The following is a 12,552-nucleotide window of genomic DNA, read 5'->3' on the forward strand; positions in this document are numbered from 1 at the left end:
CTGGTGGGTCGGCGGGTAATACTCGAGGGTTGTGTAGTTAATATTAACAGGCTGCTATACGGACCGCGCGTGGTACTCCTACGTAATTTCCTACTAAATGTACCGACGGCCTTGCCATACATATTTCAGCCTATGCAAATGTACGAAACTCAGCGACCAGTGTATTTAATATTTGCCGAGACTCGGTCCCGATCCAGGGTGCACCCCGACCCCAACCACATACCGAGATGCAGTCGACCGTCAGCTGAATGCCACTCTGAGAAATGCCTCGCCTTATATTATTCCACGTCCCATCACGCTCCAGGCATTGCTGAAAATGAGCGCGGGCAGTTTAGGCCGACCCGAGCTTTCAATTTTGAAGAAAGTTCGGAGCAATTGGAACGTCTGCAGGGATCAGAATCCAGTACTAAAATCGATTTACCGGTTTTCTTCATTCTGTGACGTGATGTAGTACATCAAAAAACGTCAGACACGTACCGTTTGTCACTTGCCAATTCAGCCGTTGAAGGGGTGAAAAATATGCCAAAATTTGGCCTCAAGAATTGATTTTTTGGGATTTAATGATAATGATGTAAGATTTTTTTATGAAACCAACTGGACATTATTCACCATCAACAAACGACGACATGCGCAGTGCTTTCACCATCCGGAGTTGCATTCCTTATTAATGACGGTAAACTTCAGGGTTGGTTTTGACCTCTCGCATGGCGCGATTGGCAGGTGAAAAAACATAAGTATCTCGTGTTTCTCGACGTACTAGAACATATCGCAGAACGAAGAAAATCGGGGAGGTACACCTCGGGTGGTTTCCCTTGTCAATAAAGATATCGAAACGCTCTATTATATTTATAATCCATAAGGTCTGAGTTTGCGAAAGTAATCAGCACTGCGGCGGCGGCGGCGGCGGCAGGGAGAAGGTGTCATCTTTTATTCGCCTTACCCCAGGAATAAGCCTTTGGGCTAAGGAGCCACGGTACTCTTGAATATTATATTTAATCCCTGGTAACAACACGTCTTGACACTAAACCAGGAGTGGATCAAGCGTAATGGAGACGCGAGCGAAGCAAGGAATGATGAGATTAATGAAAACGGAGACTGAGAGAGGGACGCGGACGCGAGTGAAGGGGAACGGAAACACGATCAGGGACTTCTGCGTCGCTGGCTTGTGCCTTCGGCGTTGTTGCAGCCCGTAGGGTCACCCCATGGGGCAGCGAAAACTGACCCATAACAGCGAACCCGCAAACAATGCCGACGGTCTTACACCCACTACTCGAGCACCTAAATCTCCCGTGCTATTTGCCCCTCGGCATTTCTGGCGACAGGCTTTAATTACTCGCTGAAAAATTCAATCGGTTTTTCAGTGATTGTGTTTCTTTTTCTTTTTTTTTCCGTTTTTTTTTTCGCCGAAACGAAATAGGAGGAATCACACCCGAATCGCGGTGAAGAGAGTTATTTGAAAAAAAAAAACAAATAAATAAATAAATAAAAATAATTTTTGTGTGAAAGATGAAACGCGGAATGGAAAGAGCGGTGTGTGGGCTAGGTCCCGGATGCTTTGATCTCGAATGAAGAATGAAATGAGAAAAAACTGCGTCACAATCAAAGCAATTTCAAACCGGTCAAAATACAGTCTGACTTCTGATTTCGTGTATTTGATATTTTTCTTCCATCGTTCATTCTCGACGTTTCTCATTTTTGTTTGACGTACTGCCCAATTGCTTGTGATCCCAGTTTTTGATGATACATTTTTGGAATAAAAAACTACGGTCAATTTGATCGAACGAGAATCCGCTCTAGCTAACTTACCAGTCTAATAGCCGGATGGTATATAATTAGTATAAAAGAAAGTCGGACGGTTGAAGAAGAATTCAAGTGAGTTTTGACAAAATATTGCGCATCTGACGTAAAGTATACCACGGTTGACCCGTAAACCGAATGGGATTGAAACGCGTGGGGACAAATGAATATTAAAGTGTATAAGCGAATGAATAAGTAAAGGAGCGAGTGGGTGGACGATAAAAGATACGGTCCTTTATATAGCGCGGTTCCGGAGTTGCCTCGCGGTCTTATGACTCGTGAAAACGTGCTTTCTTTTACCCTGAGAACATGAACGCGAAGCGAGTGGTCGTTGACGAAAAGCTGTAGGCGAGGATTGGATGGCGTATACGGTATGGATCCGGGAGCAAGAAGGAGAAGAACTGAGAGAGAACCAAGGGGTGAGACAGAGAGCGAGAGCGAGCGAGAGAGAGAGAGAGAGAGCGAGCGAGAGCGAGAGATACAGATGGAAAGGTAGATAAGTAGACACACAGACAGACAGACAGACGGACAGACGGATAGATAAATGGTGCATGGTGCGGAATAGCGAATAGATGTGTAACTGGCAGAGTATATTGACTGCAAAAATTTAGCTATATACATACGTATTTATATATATACATAAATATTTTGTACGTATTAGCTGGGCTTGGTGAAAAGAGGGGAAGACGCGCGTCGCGTATATCCAACTACCCTTGGATAAACGTGTATTTGGGAACATTCATTCGTTCATGAACAAGTTTTTCGAAAACAGTGGCGTCGGTGATAAAAATTGAAATGTCAAGCACGTTTGTCTCGCCGCGGCGAGAAGAGACACAAGGAAAAAGTATTCGAAAAAAAGGTTGTCACGTTCTAAATTGTTATTTTCTTTTCTTGTTTTTTTTTTTTTTGGTTTTTTTCATCCCTGTGATTCGCAGGGCTAAACAGGCGTGCGCGGAAAAGATGGATTTGGTATCTCCGGGGAAAAGAAAACGACGAAGGGTGCAAGCTGAAAGTTGAAAATTTGATTAAAAAGCGGCGCGTCATCCCCTCGCGGTGATGGAATCTCTCTCTCACCTGTGCTTGCGTCACCCCTGGGCTTCTGTTCGGCCCGTACGATCTGCTCCTCGTTGGTTGGCGGCCTCTCGGTTCGCCTTGGATACTGGGGGTTGTACGGTGCGGGCCATATAGTTGTCTGTCTTTTTGGCGGCGCGGGGGTGCTCTTACGTCCTGCAATTACACGAGGGCCTCATCCACTACGGGTTAACTAATTACTTAAGCTTCCCCAACCTCTACCCTCATATTATTGTACATTACAAACAACGCTTCTACGCCTATGCGTCTATACCTATACGTACGATACACATACAATTGCATTGCCCGTCCGGGCTCCGGACTCTTCAACCCTGAATCCTAATTACGGCCTCGTTTCTCATCTCCTCGTTTCTTTTCTTTTTTTTTGTTTTTGTTTTTTGTTTGTTTTTTTTTCTCTCTCTTTACGGCTCAACGCTCTACGTCTTTTCATCAAACGCAACGCGCCCCGGCTTACTCGCGCTATTCCACACCATACAACGAGAGACAGACGGATGGATGGATGGATGGATGGATGGATGGATGGATAGACAAAGGGTAAGTATAGAAAAAGGAAAATAGAAACTGTTGGAGAGAAATGTGACCATGGCAAGGCGGCTAGAGGATAGGATATTAGGCTAGTTGATATGAGGACGGCAGTTTGAACGATGCAGTTTTTTATTGTGGCTGCAAAATATATCTTTGCATACAGTAGAACCTTGATTATGCGAACCTCTGCTCAAAGAATGGATTTTTGGTGCGAAATATAGATGGTTGCTCGCTAAATAATGTGGAGCGGCTGTTCGTCAATTGGCAATAGATGACCATATAAAACGAAACTAATAAAATTATCGTTCGGTGTTTGAAAGAGGTTCAATGTGTATTTAAATGTTTAATGCTGACTGTTTTTCTATTTCAATTTTTTTTTTTCATAAATTATTAGATCTCAAGATAGTAATTGCATTTTGGTTATCCGAATTTATGATCATCCGACCTAGGCTTGGTCTCGGATTCATTCGGATAATCGAGGTTCTGCTGTACTTTTTCTTAAAAAATAGTGTTAGGAATTAGGTGTGATCGATTTAGAATCAATTTTCGCACAAGGTCGCGCATTCCGTCAGTTGACGTTACGACAAGTCGTAGTGAGCCTACAGCGCAGGCGCAAGCGCATGCGCGCGTACAAAATACAACATAACCTCAACTACAAAGTACAACAAGTCGATAAACCCATAAGCAAACATGGTGGGTTACGCATGGCGTTGACTCGCATCGTTAACGAATTCAAGAAAATATTTATTCTAATCTACCCCGGAATCTTTGAAAAGTTTTGAATTAACCGCTTGTCGTGACGTCAACTGGCGGAACTTTTCTATTGGTTCGTTTGGAAGGCTGCGCATTAGCGCACCTAATTCTTTACACTATGTCTGAAAATATACGTATATATCTTTCACTATGGCATGTTGTTACAAGTCGAAGCTCCCAAGTCTCTCTTTGTCGGTAGATAATCATAAAAACGATCAAACTACCATGAAAATACAAGTAAGGAATTAAATACCAACCGACCGAACACCATGTGGGGGGGTCAATTACGAATTGATACGGTCTTCGAAACTACGTTCAGAGAACTCTGAGTGGTCACGTCCACAATTACTATTCAGTAGTCAACAGTGTTAATAATTCCGGGATACTCTGTACCTATAATGGAAATTTTAGGCTCTGCCATTATACATATACCGGAGTCTCTAACAACTGTTCAACAATTGAATTTTTCATGAAGTGTGTGAGAATGAACTGTGATAATGGATAATGCGAACGCGATACCGAGAGCCTTAAAAATGGACAGCTGCCTCTAAGGATGGATGAATATCTTTGGACCCTTCATTCCAGTCAATTTTCTCTGACCGGAGCAAACATCCACGTGACTCAATCACTTTCATGCGTTTATTTAATTATTCAATATCAATCATTGGATTATAGTTTTCTGTCATATTTTGCTTCGCCGCAGGAAGGAAGTCGGGAGTTTCCGTTCGGACAAGTCGGCGAGAGTTATCTCGCATGTAATTCTCAACAGGGAGGCAAAATACATATCGCGGGGTTAAATTCGCGCCTGCCTCAAGATGGGTTGATACACGTTCCGTCGTTATGTGTACTCTTGTATAATATTTATTCCGCACGGTGCATGCCACGTAATTGCCGGGGCTTATAACGAGGTTGTTAAGAGTCGGATTACAAAATGTAAAAAAAAAAAATAAAGAATGTCTAAAATTTTAACACCATTCATCGCCGCCGGCTGTTTGTCTACCGGCGAAAAAATCCCCCTGTGGGCTCTTTCCTTTTTATCCAACCAGATTGAAAGTTTTCATCGCGATAATTCCGCACTCTCGACTCGGGTCTACTTTAACTTGACGCTCAACTTGGGGCCCATACCGCAATCTTTGTACCCCTGCAACTTTTGGCCCCCGAAATAACTGGGCATCAGTTTTTTTTTTTTTTATCTTATTTTGTCTCTTCAGCTTGTTCATTTTCTCGTACAGTCTATTTTTTTTATAACCGATACTTACGCAGAGTGAAGTAGGGGAAAAGTAAAGACCGAAAGAAACAGGTATGAAAAATGAAGATTGTACTTAAAGTCTAGACGTCACCATAAATTTTGAGCTTGATTTTATATGACGGTAAATATGTTCTTACGATTAATCCGCGAAATAATTTCACGTCAAGTTCTAGACTGAATTTCCGATCAGTCAAGTTTCATTCAAATCTAATTATCGTAGGGATGAAATTTTTTTGAAATATTTTCTATTTCTCTTACACCTTCGGACCACTCCGCGTTTCAGTTTATGACTCAAGTTCAGCAATAATCGGTCTCGATGAAATCTTTCACGATCGCAATATCGCAAACCAAATTTAAACGACGCAATGTTCCTTTCTAATCTTCTCTCAGCTTCCTAAAAAATTATTTTCACTCAGTCATTCCCCAATTCGTTTGAAACACAGCCCGTTTGCGTCGGCGTAAAATCGATGCAAACTAATTCATTCAGATTTCAATAATCTCTTAAGCACTCATGGGAAGTTCAGAGGGCCGTGTGGCGCTGGTTGACGAACGTATCGTAAATCGATTTCAGTCGACACGGCGGCAAACTAGCTAATTAGTTACGAATCGGGAATTACGAATACCGCATCAAAGGCAGCGACTCGAATTTTCCCGCAGCTAGGCGTGCCTGCACAAGGCCTCGTTTCGCACGTGGCCTAATTAGGTGCATTTAAAATTCAATTATCTCGAGATGCGGCCAACGGCACGCTGCCACGCGATAAACCAACGACTCGACTAGCTTTGCTCCGACATAGAGGCAACAGCCACTCGCGCCAACCAGTTATTACTGATCGTTGCATACTTTCGTCATGCACTCGTAGCACTTTCGCAATTCTGGCACACCAACGTATTGCACTCGTGCGTCTGAACGATATGGAAGGTTCTTCATAAATGCTGCTGCACCCCGTGCATGATACATTTCTGTTGTTCGGGAATTCATGAAATTTATATTTTTCGCTGATTACGTGTATATATATACATATATATGATTAATCGATCGTTTGTGATAAAGTTTCTTTTATTTTTCACGCACATTTCAGAGTCTGTATCAATTCCATTTGAATCATACGTTTTACAATTTATTGAATAGTAAATATATGTGAAACGATTAAATTGAGAGGAGAGAAAAAGAAGATATTACGTTCAAGGTAAGGGACTGAATTCAGAGGGAACAAAAAATGCGAAGAACATACTTTTATTACATTCTCTTTCGCTCTTATGGAGAGTCTGTACATTGTACAAAAATCGTCAAATCAAGAAGACAAAAAAGCGAGTAAAAAATAAAAAATAAAGAGAAGCAGAATAACCGAACGAGCTATGTGATACAGAAGGAGAAAACAAATGTCGTCGATCTTAACCCACCTGTTCCGCCGAGAAAGAGAGAGAGAGAGAGAGAGAGAGATAGATAGACAGATTGAGTTTATTGTGTGTGCATGTGTGTGAGAGATAGATAGATAGATAAAGAGGGAAAGCGGAGAGGGAGAGAGAGAAGCGGACAGCAGTGAATTATCACGCATATCTAAACTTGTGAACTAACCTCATCCAGCGAGCCGAAAGACAAAAGAGAGTGTGAAATATGGTTAGGTGTGATTGCTCGGCGGGCGAATGTAATATATTCACATATTCTTAGCCCGGTGCAGAGACAGAGAGGGTGGGGAAAACGGCATATTGTTGGGACTTGGTAAGCTCGGGGGTGGTTGCAGGACGCGGGGGGGGGGGGGAAAGACGGCTGCGTTGAACGCGAGGGTGGCATTATACGTGTATGGTTATATACACAACAAAGCAAAGTTTCACTGCCGTATTTAAACTTTTATTTGAAAACTTTTTAATACTTTCCTTTTACTGCGCGAGGGGTTAAGAGCCGGTTGTTTGTGACCGAGAGAAAAGCACGCGAGGTTTTCGTCGGTGGTTACAGGCATTAGCCAGCTAGCCGTACCGACACACAAGAACCGAGCCTAACTGCTCTGAGGGTCTCTTGGATTACAAATATTTCTTTCTCTCTATGTTCATTCAAATCCGATATATCGGAGGTGTATCGCCATCTCGTGGCGAAAACTAAGCAACTTCAAGATGGCTGCATATTTAATTTAAAAACTCGTTTTTTTCCCAGTTTTTTAGGCTCGATCGACTTGATGAGGGAAAATGGAAGCCTGATAGCTTGCACGGGGTTATCTGTTCTCTGGTAATCGCGTAATTGGCTTCAAACGATCAGCTGATTATTCTTTCGAAGCCATATTGATTCATCACGCCCAAACGGGTTCGGTTGTGGTGCATAAGTGTTTTATTTTTTAATCACAACGGTGGCAGTAACGAGTAACGAGCATCTAGAGGGGTTAAACTAAACTCGAAGAAATGAAGTTGGCTCCAAGTGTCTTTCCTGATGCGCGTCCGCGGACCTGCGACACTTTAAACTTTCGAGCAATAAACGGGAAATAAAACCGCCAGTTTCAGTCGATCACGTCTGTGCACATCGCGGGTTACTGTTCATCATTGAATTTTATATCTCACTGGAATGAATTTCTCTCCGTGACAGCTGTGTACTAAGAATTTAACCTCAGAAAATTCATTATTCAAACTGAATCAATATGCTGCGGTTCGGCGCACCGAAAATCCTAACTCTCGAATGAAAATCGACTGATCACGGGCATCGGCAAGAGGAAGGAATGAAATTTCGAGTTTGACACGATAAGAATTAAACAATGAAATCAAGTGTACGATTTGGTTTGAATGATGAAAAACTTAGTACTGACGAAAAATTACGAAACGAATGTCATTTATCGTTCACCGAATAATGCGACGCAACGGAAAAACTGGGATCCACTTTAACCGCGGAAAAATTCTATGAGGAAAATTTCATCAGAGAGAAGAGATAAAAATGCGAGGGAGTTGGGAGCCGCTGTACCAGAAATTGCAAAGCTGGCCTGCATGTAACGTATTAACAATGTACAATATTGAGATTGGTTTTCGGTCGGAGCGGCTGGCGAGAACCATTGGGACCTGACCTAGACTGGCTATCTACAACCCTTGTTCGTTCCCTAACAACACACTTGCATACTGCAGGCGAGAATAACGCGATCAGACCCGTCCTTTGTTCGCTGTTATGCATTTTCCTGCTCATTACTTAGTAATTCCCCTTTTCTCCTTTCTTTTCTCCGCGCGACTTCAGGCAATAGGGAAGAAGTTTTTTTTCCCTCCACTTCTTTGGATCGGAATTATTAATCTTTCTCGCGGCAAGCTCAAACCGAAAGTTTCATAACCAGAATATCCCCTTTTTGGGATATACCCAGCCTTTTTAGCGTGCGGGTGTATCAGGCATCATCCGCGAGAAAACAAACAAAGGCATTCGAAGCCACCCTCTGGTCTCTGGTCCGCGTTCTCATCCGGCTTGCTAGTCTTTCAAAATCTCAATATACGTCGAGGCATGGCCGAACGAGGCTAGGGCGAACCTGCAGTGAAAAGAAACTACGGAGTTTATACCGTTGTAACCATAACCGTAACCAAGTTTCTTTCTGAATTCTACTTGCGCTCTCTGCGGCCTCGCTGCAGTTCAGAAACTCAACTTTGCGTCTTCCTTTCAATTAATGGAAATGTTTACCGAGCTAATTTCAACGCCGGCGTTCTCTTCCTGCGGTTTAGCTAATTTTCTCGACTGTCGCGACATCCTTCCCGCATCTGCCACGCCCCCTGACTGCATCTGAAATACGGCGTGGAAAGGGGTGGGGGAAGCTCGAGTCTCAGTCATTCGCGAGACGCCGAACGATCATCATCTAACGCATCGCGCTGTAAAACGCGTACTCGCTGCAAACTATAAGCCTAGCTCACCTTCTTTATTCGCGCTGCTCTTTATCTCCGTTGCCTTTGGCGGTGCGGACGGCTTCGGTATCTCTGGAAAATTAAACGAAATATCGTGATAGTCGATTGTTTCGCATGTGTTCTCGAAAATTATAGAACTAGCTCTTTTTCAAGTTTTTAACAGTATACTTGAATAGTTCACAAGCCGTTGAAGAAATTTTTCATTCTATTCTACAGGTGAAATTTTTGTCTAATATTTTTTTCTACAAAGTCCTGCGAACTGAGACTGTATACAAAGCAATATTTGAAACGATATTCAGAAAATACTAGCTAATTTATAAGTTTCCCAAAGAGACTTGGCGTTCTGACGAAGAGTCGTGATTTCTCTGCCTTGTCTAAGAGAAGATTTCAAATTTTTTTACTCTTCTCTGTATACCATTGTATTAGACGAGAAGTTTGATAAAGTAAATTCAAAAGGACGAAAAACTGAAAATGAAAAAAACTCTAGCCAGGCAATAATCTCAATGAACCATTCGTCGCAGATTATTTCTTCTCCAATGACAGGAAATAAAAATCTGTAGACATTCGGAGTGAAAAAAATTTACCGGGTTTGTCAATTGCTTGATCGTGATTTCTTCGTCATCGTACATCCGCAGACATAAATTATGATCAACTTACCGTACAGCCTGATGGAGCCCTCGGTTTCTCCGAGTGAATTCTTGCTGATGCATCGATAGCTGCCAAAATCGCCAGGCTGAAGATTCCTGATGGTCAGTTTCATGTCGGCACGATAACTGTTCTCCGTTGTTTCGGTTGAGTATTTTTTCGTTGGCAATACCATCACGCTGTTAAAGACCCAGTAACTTATCGCCCTGGGGTGCGCCTCCGTTTGACAGTCGATAGTAACGTCCGTTCCAGCCGGCGCTCCGACCAACTGATTTGGCACCCATATCATCGGCGAAACTAAAAGCAACGAATAAAAATTGTTGAAAAATGGAGAGCGTGAGGAGCTTGAAATAATTGAAAAAGTGTAAAAAAACGAAAGAGTGTGTTTTTTTTTTTAAACCAAAATTGGGCTCAAATTTGATTATAGAAATTCGCAAATTTCATCTCTTTCGTCGTTGCCTATTTTTCTTACTGTTTTCTTTTTTGAGCATGCAGCACGAAATTCCGTAGAACGGAAGCGAAAGAACCGACGTGTTTTAATTTATTCAAAGAGACTGATTTCTTCGAGCCTCGAGGCCAGCGCTGCTGGATCGGGGAGAAGTATGCGTTAATTATGGGTCAGCACAGAGCCAATCTGCGAAACTGTGGCTCACCGTTGGCACGCCGCATACCATGGAGCTAATATACAGAGACGCATAGCTCGCGCGTTTGGCATATAGAGTCCTTCAAGTCACTAATCATCTCCTACGACTTGTATCTCTCTCTCTCTCTCTCTCTCTCTCTCTCTCTAGCTCTCAACCATTGTCTCTCGACGTCTTTTGTCTCTACCGCCACATTTCTCGTCTTGACTATGTCAAAGATTGATTAAACAAAGGAACGAAAGATCAAGAAGAGTTCCAATTTTCGAATTTCAATTTCATCGCGAGTTTAGTATCTAGTATTAATTTTGTTGTTTATTTTTTTTTTTTTTTTTTTGCCGATGTTTCATCGTCGTCAATATCCTTCCATCGAGACCAAGCGATTAACCCCTGGTGGGAAGATTATCGTTTTCACAACCCAGAAGGCCGATTTTTGCCGTTTAGTTTTTCACGAGTCCTTAACACCGTCTGACCCCGTGTATCAATTCAACTTCGCCTCTGGGTATCCGGAATATAATTTCCCAGAGGTCATTTCAGGGATATAAGAAAATCAGTTTCTCTTATCCCAAATACCACCCTTCTTCATACCTCTCTAAAAATTCTGCAAACGCGACTTCGGTAGAGATTTTTCTGGACTCAAACCACGTTCAAGAAATTGTACGAGGCTTTTTTTGGGTGCGGATATAAATTGACTCATAGTAATCAATGAATTTTGTCTCCAAAGCTTTTTCCACAAGGTCCGATTAAACAACAGATTCGCAAATGGTAGAAAACAATAAATTATAGAGTATCATATGGTTATGGAAAAAGGTATTCAAATGCCAAAATAACATGACTGATTGAATCGAAATGGAACTGAATCAATAAGTTATTGCGCCTTGGCGAAGTTCAACGAATCGTGAAACTTTTTACATGATACTCGGCAGGCTGACAATGAAAGAAAATCTTCTCACACGGATTTTCTCATTGAAAAGTCTTTTATCAATTACTCGCGAAACTTTGAATTCACCCGTTCATTGCACACATTGTTCCCATTATAAATCTATTATACATAAATAGACGACGATATCATTTTTACGTCAAGTTTCGTTACAACCCACGATAAAATACCGATAATTTTAAGCGTATGAAACGAGGCTGGGATGAAAAATTTATGACGAATCGTAAGAAAAATGCGAATAAAAAAAGACAAAGAGAAGAAGAAAAAAAAAAAAAAACAAAAAATCCACCAGGTCAGTAAAATTAGTTTCGTCGCCGAGTTTGATCAGATTTCATTCCAATTCCAGTATTCCTGTGATATGTTTGTTCGAACTCGTACCGACACGGTTCCCGTCATGTTTTTCCTGCTACTGCCGTTGAAATTGGTGTATTTATTTATATATATAGCTATCCTAGGTAATAGCTATGGCTGCCGGAGGAACGTCTAGATGCAGAAATACACGGAGGCGAATACAGTACACACGGTGATACAGCGCGATTATCTACTGCAAGCGTATTTGCATAATACGATAATAATCACGTAGCGTTGCGGGGGTGAGAGATTGAGAGAGAGAGAGAGAGAGACGGGGTTTAACGCCTGGAAAACTGGGCTAAGTGAGAGAGAGTCTGCGCCGGATATCTTGGAGGTAATCCGATGCACGTCGCATTTCGAGGATGCAGGCACCTCCTCCTCGGAGTGACGGTAGTCAGTTAGGCAGCTTATTTAGCGAGAGAGATCCTTACACAGCGCACCGTCTTCCCCAGGGACTTTCTGCACTTCCACAATTCCCGACGATCAAGAACACGTGTAATGAAAATTTGCATTTAATCACCCGCTGATGTTCAGTTTAAACAAAAGCATCGTTTCGCATTAATATCAATGAATCGGCGCAATCAAGCAATGAATTTATTCGATGATAACGGATCGTTTATCCGTTTACAAATATTTATACAACAAGATTTATCTCGAAATTCACAATAGGGAACCTGCATGCATCTGATATCTCTGTATTCCTCTATTGG

The 12,552-nt window shown here is 42.1% G+C and overlaps 1 protein-coding gene across 3 annotated transcripts in view; it reads right to left on the reverse strand.

Moving 5' to 3' along the window:
* Positions 1-12,552, reverse strand: part of LOC107220350 (lachesin-like) — a 188,744-nt gene that overhangs the window by 16,339 nt on the left and 159,853 nt on the right. For 2 of the 3 annotated variants that reach the window (XM_046739729.1, XM_046739728.1), the window contains exons 7-9: positions 9,926-10,210; positions 9,278-9,340; positions 2,872-3,024 (exon numbers count right to left, since the gene is read on the reverse strand). In XM_046739729.1, coding sequence (XP_046595685.1) covers positions 2,872-3,024; positions 9,278-9,340; positions 9,926-10,210 — 501 coding nt within the window. The remainder of the gene's footprint in view (positions 1-2,871; positions 3,025-9,277; positions 9,341-9,925; positions 10,211-12,552) is intronic. The other variant, XM_046739730.1, reaches the window with a different exon arrangement.

Source organism: Neodiprion lecontei, chromosome 5 (assembly GCF_021901455.1).
Source record: "Neodiprion lecontei isolate iyNeoLeco1 chromosome 5, iyNeoLeco1.1, whole genome shotgun sequence".
Lineage (NCBI taxonomy): Eukaryota > Metazoa > Arthropoda > Insecta > Hymenoptera > Diprionidae > Neodiprion > Neodiprion lecontei.